Raw genomic sequence first — 18,025 nt, 5'->3', positions numbered from 1 at the left:
CATTAACAAGGTTCCCACTTCTGGGGTATGAAACTATTTAATAATCATCCTATAACACTAATGTTACAGTTTAACAGTAGAAATCTTGGTAAGACAACATCTAACTAAAAAAACCAAAAACACTTTTAATCCTTCTATGCAACCAAGTAACATTCTGAAACAGCTAACTTACTAGTTTATGCCTAGACTCTGCATTGGAATTGGCTATCATCTTCCTGAGCCCAGGAAGAGTCTCATTAAAGTGAATGGACACCCCAATGATGCTCTATGCTAGCAGTTCCTGATACAGCATCAGGGGCTTAGACTGTAATATGTTCCCCTCTGGGGCTAAAGTTATATATTTTAACATCAGTATCATAAGACATCACTAAGGTGGAAATGCATTAAGCTGAAGTTCTTATTTGATAATAGTGAGAATTGAATGTGGGGAATGTTAAGTTGGCACTTTGCTTTTGCTACTGACTAATGCAGAAATAAGATTTTATTCAAAGTAAGATGGAATCATACATCAAAGTGAAAAGCGTGCATAAGTAGTTTGCAGTGTGTAGACTGATAAAAGCTAAAAATAGGTGTGGTATAAAACTTACTGACAATTAAAAACTGTGGCTTTCAACAACAGAATCAAATGGTTACAAAACAAGTTTAAGCATTGTGGGCAGCAGGTAAGCTGTATTCCTGCTAGGGCCCACACACCACCAAGAAGAATCTGTATTGCAAATTCAGTGTGGAAAAGTCAGTCCCCTGCCTATAGCAGCCAGCCGAGATCTCAGGGGAGGTAAAAGTTTTTTGTAACTAGAACAAGTTATCCTGGCTTTTTAATTAAAAAATAAAATAAACTTCATACCAGTGACTTTGCAGTGGTAGGGGATGATGTGGAACATACAGCACGCTTAGAAATTTGGTCTTCTAAGTAAAAATTATGCCACACCTAGGGAGGTTAGACACATGGATGGTGCAGCAATGGTATAGTATAACCTGCAAGATCCCCACATACCAAGCTGCCTCAGCTGCTCTATGAAGTAACCATGCCATCTCAGACAAATTCTACATAGATAATAAAATCAAATTAAATTCAGAAATCTTCAATAGTGTAGTATCTTCCAAAGAAAAAGGAAATATAGACTATGAGAATAAAAATGAATCTTACAGGTACATTCATAAATATGACTTCTATTTTAATAAAATAATGGTATTATGTCTATTCAAAAGTGGTATAAGAGCAAAATAGGCATTTTATTTAATCAGACTAAACTACACAGACAGCAAATTTAAGGCACGGTTTCCTCTTCAATCTGGCTTTCCTCTGTTCCATGTTCTTCAAGTTTAATACTACCGTATTAGCAGTATCCCTTCCAGCGAATTTTGACATCCCTCCTATTTTCCCTGTAACCAGAACAAAAAAAAAGAAAAAAAAACATTAGAAGATAGATTCTAATAGAGTGGCAAACAAAACACACACTTTCCACAGTGGAATTGTATTCAGCTTCTTTCTACATCTTACAAGTAGAATCACATTCAGTGATGTTTTCAGCAAATCTTACTGCAAAACTACAATATAAAGTTTTATACATCATGCTTAAATGACTTATTAGAGAACGCCTTACTTTTGAATCTGTCATCCATGCACGACTTGGTAACAGTTTATAAACCTGAGGAGTTTTAACTTGTGATAGAGAAAGCTTAAAATGAATGCCAAAATGTCAATAATCCAAGAATATTATCTTGTAGGACAGGCTCACACTCCCTGCAAAGTATCAGAGGGATAGCTGTGTTAGTCTGTATCCACAAAAACAGAAAGGAGTCCAGTGGCACCTTAAAAACCTAACATTTATTTGGGCAGGTTTCAGAGTAGCAGCCGTGTTAGTCTGTATTTGCAAAAAGAAAAGGAGTACTTGTGGCACCTTAAAGACTAACCAACTTATTTGAGCATAAGCTTTCATGACCTACAGCATCTGATGAAGTGAGCTGTAGCTCACGAAAGCTTATGCTCAAATAAATTGGTTAGTCTCTAAAGTGCCACAAGTACTCCATTTATTTGGGCATAAGCTTTCATGGGTAAAAAACCCACTTCTTCAGATGCATGGAGTGAAAAGAGCCAAATTTAAACCTTACAAAACTGCCTGGCCTCGTCCAAAAAACCACTGGAGAATGGTGGTGGAGGGGGTACATCTTCTGAACAGTGCATTCCCATTTTAGGTGGTCATTTCTCCCCCTCCCCTGCCTCTTTTACACTTGTATCCCTCTTCAGCATTTTGAAGGGAGCAAACCAGGGAATGCAAAGTTAAGATCTAACAGAGTTTTGTTTTGGGGTATGATATTAAATTTGCTTTGTTTACAAATCAAGTTTTTCTGACTGCACTGAAAATGAGAGGAATTAGAAGCTGGACTTTTTTTCCCACCTTTTAAAGTGATGAGGTTTTACAATTGGAACTGGCAACTGTGTCGAAAAAGCAGAGCAGACCCTAGCTTCCATTTTGACAAGAGTAAAAACTTGTTTTAGTTAGTAAACAGGTGTAAGTGAGATACAAGGAATAAGGTGTTTCTGTATAGTAACTTTCCTGACCATAACCACACTTTAGTACAATGTTGATTATAGTTTTTACAAATAATTTGTTCAACTATTCATATTGGTTAAAAAATACAAAGATCCATAGTGAATACAAGATGGAGTTTCTATTATGGCCTCTCTACCACAACAGAATCAAGCCATCTGTAGAACATCGAGATTTATTTTACTCATCATAGCAGTCAAATGGAAGATGCTCATCCTTACTTTTGAGGAATTCATGTTACAAATGGCTGAATCAGAAATCTTTTTATCTGAAAGTAACAGAGCCACTTACTGAGTTGAAATGATGATCAACTTTTCTAACATTAGTATCTGTTTATGAATACTATAAACAAAAAATTCCAACCAAAGACACAGGGCCTTCTTCTAAGTTACATTAAGGTCACTTTAGACATCTCTGGCTGTTTAAAAGAAAGCCTTATTGCAGCACCACACCAATGTAAAGGGGCTTTAGTGCAAATGAGAATAAGATCCCTAGAGTTTAGAAGATGAAAGATTAGCCACTGCCATCATACAACTCTCATCCGAACACCCATTTAAGAATAAACCAGGCCCAAACTTGCTCAGCTTTAAAAAAAAGCACAAACCTGGATTTTATGGTTAAAAGAGAGCACCGAGTGTAAAGGGATCTGGGATGTATCCCTGGTTCTGTTACGAACTTCCTGTAAAATCTTGGGCTTGCCATGCAATCTCCATGCGTCAATTTCCCATTCTGTCAACTCTCTTACAAGGGTATTTGCAGCTTAAAAGTATTGTTTGCAAAGCTTTTGTAGATCTTCTGATAGATGATACAACAGAACTGCAAAGCAGCCATTCATTGCAGTCAGAATACTATCTCTAGTTGCAACTTACTAACTCCTATTTCTTATTCAAATAGGATGTACTTACCTATCTGCGAAGTCATTTCAGCCACTTAAGATATACCAGTCACTGTAAACATCTTACAAATTGCTATACAGACATTAAGTTAAATTAAGCAAAGTTGAGGGTGGCAGGTAACTAGTGCAGGAGAAAGCACAATAAGCAGAGCTCACATGGATGAAAGTCAAGCAACAAACATGTCAGAGAGTATACAAGCTTCCTGTATGAAAGTAAGAGCTCTTCCCACTGTTCTCCTTCCTGAGAAACTTGGAAGATTTGGACACTGCACTCTTCTGAAATTAAGTGACTACTGCATATATCCATAACTCTTTTTTCAAAGCTAAACAAGGGAAGTATGAATAAACATACTGATGAATAAGGATTTCAAAGTCAAAAGTTTTAAAACAAAGTCATTCAAACGATCAGTGTGCTACAAAGCAGCCAAGTAAGCAAACTGCCAAATGGGTTGTAATGAAACTTAAAAAAAAAAAATCCACTTTCAAGCTGATACCCATGAATCTTCAATCCAAAAGACATTTTTGAGCATTTCATAAGCCATCAAATATGAGGGTTTAAGGTACCATTTCATTTATATGAAGTGTCAATCCCATAATGCACACCCAAAACCATATAAAAATTACACATGAGCAGTATACATCACTAGACATCATAAATTACTTCTTAATAGACGCAGGGAAAGTAATCAGGACTTCGCTTAGAAACTTCTTTTGGATTTCTCTGTACCCTTACAAGATAGGGTGCTGTGCAGCGACCTATTTATGAATCTCAATTTCATCTATTTAGAACTACGTTGGAACTAAGTGGCAAACAGGAGAAAATTTTCGTTAAGTATTAAAGTTGAGACAACATGCAGACAATACAGAAGGGAAACAAATTTCCTTTAAGATATTCACTATATAAGTACTGGTATCAGGCTAGATTTGATTTAAATCACTAATCATTGGGAGGGTTTTTTTGTTTTTTTTTTAAATCATGGATTTTTATCCACCCTGACTGATATTGATAGTATGTCTTGAGTAGACATATCAGAGCTAGCTTTAATCTAACTCGCTCAGGTCCCAGACCAGTGAAGCTGTGTCAGCACTCACTTCAGCATGGGATAGGCCTGCAAGTAGTTATCCAGTGTTCCAGGTGGCCTTGTAGAGTCTATGCTGAAGTATGCCCTGCTGCAGCTTCACTGTTTTGGGACGAAAGCTAACTACTCGAGCAGCAATCACATTGTGACTTCAGTATAGATGGTATGAAGTGGGACAAAATTGGTGAGGTTACAGGGACAAACCATCCCGATGAGTCGAAAGAATAGTAAATATGGCAGGCGACCAGCTTGGCCTAACGGTGAAATCCTAGCGGATCTTAAACATAAAAAAGAAGCTTACAAGAAGTGGAAGATTGGACATATGACCAGGGAAGAGTATAAAAATATTGCTTGGGCATCTAGGAATGAAATCAGGAGGGCCAAATCGCACCTGGAGCTGCAGCTAGCAAGAGATGTCAAGAGTAACAAGAAGGGTTTCTTCAGGTATATTGGCAACAAGAAGAAAGCTAAGGAAAGTGTGGGCCCCTTAATGAATGAGGGAGGCAACCTAGTGACAGAGGATGTGGAAAAAGCTAATGCAAAAAAAGCATTGAGTACCTCTGTCTTCACTAACAAGGTCAGCTCCCAGACTGCTGCGCTGGGCATCACAACATGGGGAGTAGATGGCCAGCCCTCTGTGGAGAAAGAAGTGGTTAGGGACTATTTAGAGAAGCTGGACGTGCACAAGTCCATGGGGCCGGACGAGTTGCATCCGAGAGTGCTAAAGGAATTGGCGGCTGTGATTGCAGAGCCATTGGCCATTATCTTTGAAAACTCGTGGCGAACGGGGAAAGTCCCAGATGACTGGAAAAAGGCTAATGTAGTGCCAATCTTTAAAAAAGGGAAGAAGGAGGATCCTGGGAACTACAGGCCAGTCAGCCTCACCTCAGTCCCCGGAAAAATCATGGAGCAGATCCTCAAAGAATCAATCCTGAAGCACTTACATGAGAGGAAAGTGATCAGGAACAGTCAGCATGGATTCACCAAGGGCAGGTCATGCCTGACTCATCATAGAAGGTGATTAGATTAGATTACTGGTTCTGTGGATGAAGGGAAAGCAGTGGATGTATTGTTTCTTGACTTTAGCAAAGCTTTTGACATGGTCTCCCACCGTATTCTTGTCAGCAAGTTAAAGAAGTATGGGCTGGATGAATGCACTATAAGGTGGGTAGAAAGTTGGCTAGATTGTCGGGCTCAACGAGTAGTGATCAATGGCTCCATGTCTAGTTGGCAGCCGGTGTCAAGTGGAGTGCCCCAGGGGTCGGTCCTGGGGCCGGTTTTGTTCAATATCTTCATAAATGATCTGGAGGATGGTGTGGATTGCACTCTCAGCAAATTTGCGGATGACACTAAACTGGGAGGCGTGGTAGATACGCTGGAGGGCAGGGATAGGATACAGAGGGACCTAGACAAATTGGAGGATTGGGCCAAAAGAAATCTGATGAGGTTCAATAAGGATAAGTGCAGGGTTCTGCACTTAGGAAGGAAGAAGCCAATGCACAGCTACAGGCTAGGGACCGAATGGCTAGGCAGCAGTTCTGCGGAAAAGGACCTAGGGGTGACAGTGGACGAGAAGCTGGATATGAGTCAGCAGTGTGCCCTTGTTGCCAAGAAGGCCAATAGCATTTTGGGATGTATAAGAAGGGGCATAGCTAGCAGAGCAAGGGACGTGATCGTCCCCCTCTATTCGACATTGGTGAGGCCTCATCTGGAGTACTGTGTCCAGTTTTGGGCCCCACACTACAAGAAGGATGTGGATAAATTGGAGAGAGTCCAGCAAAGGGCAACAAAAATGATTAGGGGTCTGGAACACATGACTTATGAGGAGAGGCTGAGGGAACTGGGATTGTTTAGTCTGCAGAAGAGAAGAATGAGGGGGGTTTGATAGCTGCTTTCAACTACCTCAGAGGTGGTTCTAGACTATTCTCAGTGGTAGAAGAGGACAGGACAAGGAGTAATGGTCTCAAGTTGCAGTGGGGGAGGTTTAGGTTGGATATTAGGAAAAACTTTTTCACTAGGAGGGTGGTGAAACACTGGAATGCGTTACCTAGGGAGGTGGTTCTAACTCTCCTTAGAAGTTTTTAAGGTCAGGCTTGACAAAGCCCTGGCTGGGATGATTTAATTGGGGATTGGTCCTGCTTTGAGCAGGGGGTTGGACTATATGACCTCCTGAGGTCCCTTCCAACCATGATATTCTATGAAAATATTTCCCCCCTCAACCATAGGCAATGCATGGGGGGGGGGTATGTGGGGTCATGTCCCCCCCCCCAAGTTTACTGCTTTGCCTACAAGGCGGGTGGGGGGGAGGAAGAGGTGCTTTGTCCTTCTTCCACTGGGCCTGCCCCTGGCACGCTCAGCCCCTGTCCCTGGCAGCCAGGCCCGTGTGGGGAGCAGAAGGGGTGGGACCAGCTGCTTTCCATGTGGGCTGCTCTGGGTCCCTGCTCTGTGCAGAGCAGCAGCTGCCTGCAAGAGAGCCTGGCTGACGTGGTGGCCTGCCTGGCCCCCTCTGCTCCCTGCCCAGGCCTGGCTGCTAGGGACAGGGGCTGAGTGAGCCAGAAGCGTGCCAGGGGGGTGGGGAGGGGAGAGGGGCTCTCTCTCAGGCAGCCACCATGCTGCACAGAGTCATTGACCCAGGCTACCTTCAGCTGCTGTGAGAAGTGGCTCCCTCCCACTCCCCACCCAGGCCTGGCTGCCAGGAAGAGCAGCTGAACATGCTGGGGGAAGGGGGGTGGGGGGAAGAGAGGCGCAACAGAAGAAGGAAAAAGCTCCCCCTGCAGGTAATTCTGGTGGGGTGGGGAGAGCACAGGAGCTCCAGGCTGGGCTCAGGGCGAGGATGACACCGGGCACAGGAGACATGTGGGGCAGTCACATCTTCCCCTTTAGACTGTGCCCTTCCAGTATCATCTATGCCCTCAACTTTCGTCACTCAGCCACTTTCCCTGCATAAGAAACTATGAACAGTTTAAGTCTAGAGCCCAAAAAAAAAAGATTATAGTAAAAGCATCTCTGAGGCTGGGATAGCTTCATCCCACTCCCTCTTGGGGGATACCTTTCATGTTCTATAGGTCCCTGATTCTATGATAAGCTGGTAGGATGTTGGGTCTTATCAAGCAGCGAGCAGGAGTTATGTAACACAACAGAATAAAATTCCCACAAGCCACTAGTTTTGCAGGATACATAAGTGAGCGTGCAGCATCTGTGGCTAACAGAATCCAAACTATATCATTTGCATGTGACACCATAAAAAGTATGCTATAGGAGATCAATATTTGAGGAAATACTCCTACACATACAGTTTAAGAAGTGTGAGAGAGCTGAAGTCTGTTTCAGTAACGCAGCCTGGAAAATGAAAAAGAGTCACTACTTTATGTGCAAAGTTTGTTATATTTCAGACAAAAAAAGATAGGATGTGTCCAAGTTACACAATTACCTGTTTGAAAGGCAAAGTGCACACTCATTTGGATAAGTGTGCCCATCAGTCCCACAAACTGGGTTAAAGTTCTTTGGACATCCAGGCAAACCATACAAGTAGCATTTTGGCTAGAGAGGAAACAAACTTATGAAACAGTCTAGGATAAGCAACTCCAAAACAGCATTTTGGAAACCTTTAAGCAATTTAATTGATTTTTTTTTTTTGGATTAAGCAATTTAACAAATCCTGCCATCTTCCAATGGCATACCAATGTACTTATATACAAAATTAAAATCAACATTTCATAAAAATTTGTGGAGGGGTTGTGAGATATTGCATCACTTTCCTAGTTATGTGGAAATGTATCACTTCAGGCTTCACATACTAACTGCTCCCTACCATTACTTAGCTAAATACTTATCTTGCTTAACAGTCAAGGGGACCTTAGTCAACATTGCTAAAAAAAGGAGTATTTTTTAACCTTGGGATAACTAATGCACAGCAGCTCTCCCAAAATAGAAGTACAGTGGAGACAAAAGGTTTTAGTTTTTGCACGAAATAAACTCAGAAGTCAACCCAAGTTGGGTGTGTAAGGCTGGCCTCCACAAATTTACCTCCTGGTAAAACTGAAGTGCTTTGTCTTCACTGTTGTTTTTACCTCAGGATCATTCATGCACTTCAGTTACCCTGAAAGATTAAAAAAGCCACCACAGCATTTTTAGCAGTGAAGACATAGAATCATAGAATATCAGGGTTGGAAGGGACCCCTGAAGGTCATCTAGTCCAACCCCCTGCTCGAAGCAGGACCAATTCCCAGTTAAATCATCCCAGCCAGGGCTTTGTCAAACCTGACCTTAAAAACCTCTCAGGAAGGAGATTCTACCACCTCCCTAGGTAACGCATTCCAGTGTTTCACCACCCTCTTAGTGAAAACGTTTTTCCTAATATCCAACCTAAACCTCCCCCACTGCAACTTGAGACCATTACTCCTCGTTCTGTCATCTGCTACCATTGAGAACAGTCTAGAGCCATCCTCTTTGGAACCCCCTTTCAGGTAGTTGAAAGCAGCTATCAAATCCCCCCTCATTCTTCTCTTCTGCAGGCTAAACAATCCCAGTTCCCTCAGCCTCTCCTCATAAGTCATGTGTTCCAGACCCCTAATCATTTTTGTTGCCCTTCGCTGGACTCTCTCCAATTTATCCACATCCTTCTTGTAGTGTGGGGCCCAAAACTGGACACAGTACTCCAGATGAGGCCTCACCAATGTCGAATAGAGGGGAACGATCACGTCCCTCGATCTGCTCGCTATGCCCCTTCTTATACATCCCAAAATGCTATTGGCCATCTTGGCAACAAGGGCACACTGCTGACTCATATCCAGCTTCTCGTCCACTGTCACCCCTAGGTCCTTTTCTGCAGAACTGCTGCCTAGCCATTCGGCCCCTAGTCTGTAGCGGTGCATTGGGTTCTTCCATCCTAAGTGCAGGACCCTGCACTTATCCTTATTGAACCTCATCAGATTTCTTTTGGCCCAATCCTCCAATTTGTCTAGGTCCCTCTGTATCCTATCCCTGCCCTCCAGCGTATCTACCACTCCTCCCAGTTTAGTATCATCTGCAAATTTGCTGAGAGTGCAATCCACACCATCCTCCAGATCATTTATGAAGATATTGAACATGGTCACTTAACAAATCAACAGCGTACTGTAAGATGGAATCCATTCAAAATCACATTCGCATAACATTTTAGGGCCAGAATAGGAGGTTTTATAATGAGAATAAGCTATCTGGAGCTAGTTATCTTGCTATAAAATCCTACCCTTAAATTGTTAGTCAACACAGCTATGTTGGTCAGGGAGGTGAGAAAGCCACATGCTAAATATCCCATGCTGACCTAACCCCGGCTGTGGGCATAGCTAGGGCAGCGGAAGGAGGTTTCCAGCAGCCTAGCGGCTGTGGCCCAGGGAGATGGTGTTCCTACACCAAGGGGAAACCCCCCCCGCAGGCGCAGGCCCTGTCCGCATTTCAGGTTAGGCTGGCATGGCTACCACGCAGTAACTAGTGTAGACGTATCCCTAGCTGAAGCCTCAACTACCCCGCTGTAAAATCTTTATCCCGACGCAGCTAGCGGGGGTCAAGCTCAGGTGGGAGGAGGGGGACGCGGAGCACTGACTACAGCGAAGGAAGCAGCTACCGGCCTGGTCTCCGCCGGGGCTACAACGCGCGGCGGCGGCTGAGGGGCCTCGGGGAGCCAGACAAGCCCCGCCAGCCGGGGCGCAGGGCAGCCTCGACGGAAACGCCGCCGTACAGAGCCCGCAAGGCGGCGAGAGCCCCAGCCAGCCCGGCCAGCTGGCGGCCCGCTCCCCGCCGAGGCGGGCTGGGCCGGGCCGGGCCGGGCCAGGGGCTGCCCGCGCCCTACCGCGGGCAGGGCACCCCGGCGCTCAGGGCCCGGCTCCCCAGCGCGGGCTCCCTGGGACGGAAAGGGGGGGGCGCACCCGGGGCTTGCCCTGTGCCGGGGGGATGGGCACGGGCCCCTGCCCGCAGGCACCCGCCGGGGGACGGTGCCAGGGCGGGGCGCTGGGAGGGGGGCAGGATGCTGCGGGACGCAGCGGCAGTGCGGGGCGCTGGGGACCCGGGGGTGTTGGGCGGTGCCGCGGGCTGCCCCGGCCCCACTCACCCAGGCGGCGGCGGCGGCGGCGGCAGCCAGCGCGGGCGGCGGCAGGAGAAGCCCTGTGAGGAAAGAGGAGCGCAGTGTTACCACGGCAACGGCAACCGCCCCCGCCCCCGCCTGGCCGGCCGGTACCTGCCAGCGCCCCGCACAGCAGCAGCAGCAGAGCGGTCGCGCGCACGACGCCACAGCGCACCCCCATCTCCGCACCCAGCGGCCGGCGGCGCAGGCCGCCCGCTTATAGGGCACGTGCCCGCTGGCGTCACAACCCGCCCCGCCCACCCTGCACCACCGACCACGCCCCCGGAGACCCCCCCCCACGGCGCGTCCTAGCTCGCCCCGCCCACCCTGCACCACCGACCACGCCCCCGGAGACAGCCCCACGGCGCGTCCTAGCTCGCCCCGCCCACCCTGCACCACCGACCACGCCCCCGGAGACACCCCCACGGCGCGTCCTAGCTCGCCCCGCCCACCCTGCACCACCGACCACGCCCCCGGAGACCCCCCCCCCCCACCCGGGGGATGGGGGCAGGGTCAGTGGTGCCCATGGGAGTGAGGAGAGGAGGTGGGGCTCCTGTGGGGTAGGGGGGCTGGGATACCAGTTGGGGTGGGGTGCTGGCTCCAATAGGAGTAGGGGGGTGGTGGCTCCTGTGGGTGGGGGGATGGTACAATGGGAATGGGGGGGGGGTCAGTGGCGCAGGTGGGAGCAGTCCACAGGGCAAGGAGCCAGCAGGGAGCTTGCTGCCGAGCTCAGCTTTCCCCCCCGGCTGGCTTGGGTAGAGGCATCCTGGTGCACCCCCCCACAAAATTCAGTGACTCCCTTTGTGAGAGATGCCAGATGTCCAAGTCCTTATACAGTCCCTAGCACCTCCCAGCCATCAGTGCAGCCGACCTCCTCGCACCCCACGAGGCAAGAAGGCACGGTGCCCATTTTACAGAGAGTAAGCTGAGGCACAGAGCAGATGACGTCACATGCCTAAGCTCACAACAGGGAAACTGTGGCCAAGCCAGGAACTGAACCAAGCTCTTCTGCATCCAAGTCCATACAGCATGGTCCTGCACTGCCTCTCTTCTGAGCAGGAGATGGGGGTAGTTGCTCAATGCTGTGACAAGTGTGACATTTTATTATAGGCAGGACTGCTAGCACCACTCATTATTACGGTTGCTTCCTATTATAAGACCCTGTTTTCAGTTGTATGCAACAGGGGTGGCCACATTTTCTGAGCCACATATGACAATCTTCAGAAGTTTGAGAGTTGGGGCTCAACTGCCGGGGCTTCAGCCGCACAGGAGGCGCCTGCTGGGGATCAGGGCTTCAGCCTCATGCCTGCTGAAGCCCCAAGCCCCGTCAGCCATGCCCTGTGGGGCTGAAGCCCTGAGAACCCCTCCCCTGCTGGTCAAAAGCCCCAAGCCCCACCACCCGTCAGAAGCCCTAAGCTCTCCCCTCCCACCTATTCTGGTAGGCAGACAGTGCGTGCGTGTGTGTGTGTGTGTGTGTGTGTGTAGGGAGTGGGGAGCTCCATGAGCTGCATTTTAAACGGTAAAAGAGCTGCAGTTTGGCCACCCTGGTATATAACTTTGCCAAAAACTTTAACTATTGGGGCTGAAATTTTCCATGCCTCAGGCTATATTTTTTTTCTGAAAATTTTCAGCCAAAACAGTTCATCCGTATCTGAGAATGAGGCTAAAATTCTTTGAGAAGCTCTATATCCTCATGCTTTGGAACAGAGGCTTGAAATTTGGCAGGGTGTGGCCTTTGTGTCAGACGTGTCTTTTGCCAGCCTCATGACAATCCACCCATATTAGGCCAAGTTATAAGCTTCTGAAAAATTTCAATTTGCACATGCTCAGTAGAGATTTCTTAGAGTTTAACTGCGGAGTAGCAAGAGATGAATTCCTACTTCTTTCATCCCAGGAAAACATACCACAAAGATCCGGTCGAGCCACTAGTGATGATAAAAAAGAAGTTGAAGTCAAATCTTCATTCATTCATGGTATGATATTCCACGCTGTGTTCAAATTCTCTATTCTGTCCTGAGCACAGGGCAGCCCCATTGCTAGAGTGCCTCACTCCACTCAACTGTTGGTGTTTTATAGGACAGGGATCTGTAAAAGCTATGTAGAGGTTGAGTAGAATCTAGAAGTCGCTGTTATAGATTTTTAAGACTCAAGTCTATGTACTTTTTCAGTTGTCTTAACAAACACTTCTTGTCCTCTTCACTTAAGGATTCAATATAAATGCCTTCATTAGTCAACTTCTGGACTGAAGTCTTTGCTTCTTCCAGTACTTTTTCAATGGATAGCTCTCGGATTGATCCAAATGTAGCTTCTATTGCTGGACAAAGATCTACTACTGTTGTAGCAGATGCCTGGATGGCATTGTTTAATGACCCAAGTGGTTTCAACAATAGACTTACAAGAGAGAGAATGGCAATAGTCTTCTCTGAATGTAGTAGCAAAAGTAATCCACCAGCCCCACTACTTAGATCCATCCCATCTTGGTAGATACTTTCCAAAGCCAGTAATAATGGCTGGAGTAATTTTAAGACAACAGCCAAGGATTGAATCATAGAATATCAGGGTTGGAAGGGACCTCAGGAGGTCATTTAGTCCAACCCCCTGCTCAAAAGCAGGACCCATACTCAATTAAATCATCCCAGCCAGGGCTTTGTCAAGCCTGACCTTAAAAACTTCTAAGGAAGGAGATTCCACCACCTCCCTAGGCAACACATTCCAGTGTTTCACCACCCTCCTAGTGAAAAAGTTTTTCTTAATATCCAACCTAAACCTCCCCCACTGCAACTTGAGACCATTACTCCTTGTCCTGTCCTCTTCTACCACTGAGAATAGTCTAGAACCATCCTCTCTGGAACAACCTCTCAGGTAGTTGAAAGCAGCTATCAAATCCCCCCTCATTCTTCTCTTCTGCAGACTCAACAATCCCAGTTCCCTCAGCCTCTCCTCATAAGTCATGTGTTCCAGACCCCTAATCATTTTTGTTGCCCTTCACTGGACTCTCTCCAATTTATCCACATCCTTCTTGTAGTGTGGGGCCCAAAACTGGACACAGTACTCCAGATGAGGCCTCACCAATGTCTAATAGAGGGGAACGATCACGTCCCTCGCTCTGCTCGCTATGCCCCTGCTTATACATCCCAAAATGCCATTGGCCTTCTTGGCAACAAGGGCACACTGCTGACTCATATCCAGCTTCTCGTCCACTGTCACCCCTAGGTCCTTTTCCGCAGAACTGCTGCCTAGCCATTTGGTCTCTAGCCTGTAGCTTTGCATTGGGTTCTTCCGTCCTAGGTGCAGGACCCTGCACTTATCCTTATTGAACCTCATCAGATTTCTTTTGGCCCAATCCTCCAATTTATCTAGGTCCCTCTGTATCCTATCCCTCCCCTCCAGCGTATCTACCACTCCTCCCAGTTTAGTATCATCCGCAAATTTGCTGAGAGTGCAATCCACACCATCCTCCAGATCATTTATGAAGATATTGAACAAAACCGGCCCCAGGACCGACCTCTGGGGCACTCCACTTGACACCGGCTGCCAACTAGACATGGAGCCATTGATCACTACCCGTTGAGCCCGACAATCTAGCCAACTTTCTACCCACCTTACAGTGCATTCATCCAGCCCATACTTCTTTAACTTGCTGACAAGAATACTGTGGGAGACCGTGTCAAAAGCTTTGCTAAAGTCAAGAAACAATACATCCACTGCTTTCCCTTCATCCACAGAACCAGTAATCTCATCATAGAAGGCGATTAGATTAGTCAGGTATGACCTTCCCTTGGTGAATCCATGCTGACTGTTCCTGATCACTTTCCTCTCGTGTAAGTGCTTCAGGATTGATTCCTTGAGGACCTGCTCCATGATTTTTCCGGGGACTGAGGTGAGGCTGACTGGCCTGTAGTTCCCAGGATCCTCCTTCTTCCCTTTTTTAAAGATTGGCACTACATTAGCCTTTTTCCAGTCATCCGGGACTTCCCCCGTTCGCCACGAGTTTTCAAAGATAATGGCCAATGGCTCTGCAATCACAGCCGCCAATTCCTTTAGCACTCTCGGATGCAACTCGTCCGGCCCCATGGACTTGTGCACGTCCAGCTTTTCTAAATAGTCCCTAACCACCTCTTTCTCCACAGAGGGCTGGCCATCTATTCCCCATGTTGTGATGCCCAGCGCAGCAGTCTGATTGCTGATGAAAAAGCCAGCGGGTTTTCCCAGGTTGGACTAATTTGAACTTCAGTCCCAGTGTATCTTCTATATTTTCCAAGGTATTCAGTCTTTTTGGACTCTTGCTGAAAAAAGAATATAATGAAGACATTAAATTTATAGCCTTTTTAATGTCTTTTGAAGATTCTGCAGCTCGTACTAGCGCTAGTTGGAGTAGATGGCCTCTGCAGTGTATGTTGGAGAGATTAGAGTTACACTTTTCTCTGAGCAAAGCTTGTCCTCCACCATGTCTTCCAGAGAAGTTTGCAGCTCCATCAAATGCACAACCATCCATCTGTTTGGGGTCCAATTGACCAGCATTTAACTCTTCTAAGATGTGGGTTGTCACAGATGCAGCCAACGTGTTTTCTGTAACTTGAACATCTAGAAATGCATCTACTGGCCTACCACTGACATCAAGATAATGTATGCAGTGACTCAATACTTGATGCCAATTTGCATCGGTGCATTCTTCAGCCCTGTATGCAAATTTTTTTGAACATGGTGAGAGAGTTCTTCACTTTTTCAACTGTTGAGTCTTTCACTGTTGCACCGCATGCTTCTAGCCAGTCAGTTGAATGCTGACCACACTGAATGCTGATCACAAGAGAATGACATACAAGAGCAGTGTTGTAGCCAAGTAGGATATTAGAAAGAGAAGGTGGGTGAGGTAATATCTTTTATTGGGCCAACTTCTGTGTGGCTTGAAAGCTTGTCACTCTCCCCAACAGAAGTTGGTCCAATAAGAGATATTACCTCCCCTACCTTGTCTCTCTGATACCAGAGCTTCCTCCTTCAGCCACCACGGTAAGAAATACCTGCCAAGCACTGAGCAGTGACTTTGCCCAAAGGCTAGATACATATAGGCAATTCTGTGGAAGTGCATTTATTTCTGCACAGGGCTTGGTGTTTTCCAAGATAAAATAAAGTTCAAGTCTCCGCTGAAGTATTCCTTATGGACATATGCATTAATACTGGTATGCTACCAGAATCCTAAGAGCTATCCACTACATCCAATCTCTCTAGGTTTAATACCATGCGCATCACTGTGGACCTAATTTAGGAGGAAAAGGTTTCATAGTAATGAGCCGGAAAGGTCCCTTTGATCAGTCCCATTATCACAAAATCCAGAGTTGATAAACTTGCAAGAAACAGAAATATATGAAAGTGTAGAAATTTATAGTGAAGATAACTGAACTACCATAGCTGCCCATATAGCTAAGCCCTGAGGCAATAAAAAAAAAATCTATAACATAGCTTCATTTTAGCAGATGCTGCAAAAATTAGAACACATTAATCTTAATCATTCAGTGGGTGTGCCAATTCCAGGTGCCTTTATGGTTGTATATGATCTATAGACAACAAAATGGACATTACGTTCCTGATCAGACAAATAGCACAACCAGTTCTGATCTTCATAAAATACTGGCTCCCGCTAGATCTTGAAGGTATTCAACTCCTCCCAGATTCAGGCTCTGCGATTCCATGCACCAGCCAAGTGTATCTCAGTTAACCCATCCACAGAATGGAGTGTTATAGTACTTCTCTACCCCACAAAGGGCTGTTGTGAGAGTTAAGGGCTAGAGCCACAAGGGTGGCTTAGGCTTAGTGTTGCAGACCCTAAGTTTAGGCACCTGACCACCTGTGGAATCCAGGAGTTAGGTGCCCAGGTTCCCTATACAATACATTGGGAGAGTTAGGCACCTGAGAATAGGATCCACAAAAGCCAGCTGAGTGGGGAGCCACCTAAGCTAACCAATAAGAAATGCTGAGGAGATGGATGTAGCCTAAGCCTTGCCCCTCAAAGAGATTTAGGTACTTAAGTCTGGATTGGAGGGTGGTGCCCATCTCCACTCAGGAGTCACAGCTGTGAACCCTCTGCTGGAGTTAGATGCCTAAACCCTCTCTCCCTAGAGGAGGTAACATGGTAGTATCCCCCTTACACACTTTAGCCCAGTGGTTAGGAAGACTCAGGTTCAGTTCCCCTGTTTGCCTGACTTGGAGCAGGGATTTGAACCCATGTCTCAGGAAAGTGCCCTGGGCCATGGGATATTCTGGGATGCAGCATGCCCCAGCTCTCTCGTTGAAGACATTCCAGTTTGTCCAATTAAATTGTCACTGGCCAGAGTTCAAGGGCCTGTTCTAGTTACTGTTTTATTATGAGTGGAATGGCTTCAACAGGACAGACTGAAAATCCACCCACCCCAGAATACCCTGTAGCCCAGTGGTTAGAGTCCGACCTGGGAGACATGTGCTCTGATCCTTGCTCCGAAGCAGGCGGGTGTGGGAATAAAACCTGGGTCTCCCACATCCTGGGTGGCGAAAGCTTTAACAACTTGCTAGATAGAGGGGGTGCTAGCTCTCTTATATCTTTTAGGCAGGGCCTGATTCAGCAGATGTGCTTTACGACAGCCTCTGAGAACACCTGCCAGATCAGGCCTAGTCCGTGGAGACAGGCAAAGGAATGCCTAATCTGAAAATGCTGCTGGGATTTAGGTGTGAGTTAGGGCAGCTCTATCGAAGCCCACTGGCAGATTTTTAGGCACCTAGGGGACAGGAGATTTGTTGGCAGAAATGTAGGTATAATATGAGGACTTAATAATTTGACTTATGAGGAGAGGCTGAGGGAGTGGGATTGTTTAGCCTGCAGAAGAGAAGAATGAGGGGGGATTTGATAGCTGCTTTCAACTACCTGAAAGGGGGTTCCAAAGAGGATGGCTCTAGACTGTTCTCAATGGTAGCAGATGACAGAACGAGGAGTAATGGTCTCAAGTTGCAGTGGGGGAGGTTTAGATTGGATATTAGGAAAAACTTTTTCACTAGGAGGGTGGTGAAACACTGGAATGGGTTACCTAGGGAGGTGGTAGAATCTCCTTCCTTAGAGGTTTTTAAGGTCAGGCTTGACAAAGCCCTGGCTGGGATGATTTAACTGGGAATTGGTCCTGCTTCGAGCAGGGGGTTGGACTAGATGACCTTCTGGGGTCCCTTCCAACCCGGATATTCTATGATACTGACAGACCCCAGTCGTCGGTAGGCAGGATCGAACCTGGGACCTCTGGAGCTTAGTGCAGGAGCCTCTACCACATGAACTAAAAGCCAACTGCTTGTTAGCGAAGGATGTAGAGCAGATCATTTTCTCTCTCTCTAAGTGGTCTCAGTGCCACTAGATGGGACACACCACCACACCCAGGAGATGTGT

General features: G+C 46.5%; 1 protein-coding gene across 1 annotated transcript; it reads right to left on the bottom strand.

Annotated features, from left to right (window-relative positions):
* Window positions 1-327: 327 nt before the first annotated feature.
* SPINK2 (serine peptidase inhibitor Kazal type 2) lies at window positions 328-10,873 on the bottom strand. The gene is made up of 4 exons (XM_084625797.1): window positions 10,741-10,873; window positions 10,615-10,667; window positions 7,957-8,066; window positions 328-1,383 (listed from the first exon to the last, which is right to left on the bottom strand). The coding sequence occupies exons 1-4, from the start codon at window positions 10,805-10,807 to the stop codon at window positions 1,338-1,340; spliced, it is 276 nt and encodes a 91-aa protein (XP_084481923.1). The 5' UTR covers window positions 10,808-10,873; the 3' UTR covers window positions 328-1,337.
* Between the last annotated feature and the right edge of the window lie 7,152 nt (window positions 10,874-18,025).

Source organism: Lepidochelys olivacea (assembly GCF_965140295.1).
Source record: "Lepidochelys olivacea isolate rLepOli2 genome assembly, chromosome: 4".
NCBI lineage: Eukaryota > Metazoa > Chordata > Testudines > Cheloniidae > Lepidochelys > Lepidochelys olivacea.
The sequence above is the reverse complement of the archived record's forward strand: the minus strand, read 5'-3'. Positions and strand labels throughout refer to the sequence as shown.

What these genes read in the sequence shown, in the direction of transcription:
- SPINK2 (XM_084625797.1), bottom strand. Translation starts at nt 10,807, where the DNA reads ATGGGGGTGCGCTGTGGCGTCGTGCGCGCGACCGCTCTGCTGCTGCTG. An exon ending in GCTGTGCGGGGCGCTGGCAG is followed by an intron (nt 10,668 to 10,740) that starts GTACCGGCCGGC and finishes CTTTCCTCACAG; the next exon opens with GGCTTCTCCTGCCGCCGCCC. An exon ending in GCACTTTGCCTTTCAAACAG is followed by an intron (nt 1,384 to 7,956) that starts GTAATTGTGTAA and finishes TTCTGGTTACAG; the next exon opens with GGAAAATAGGAGGGATGTCA.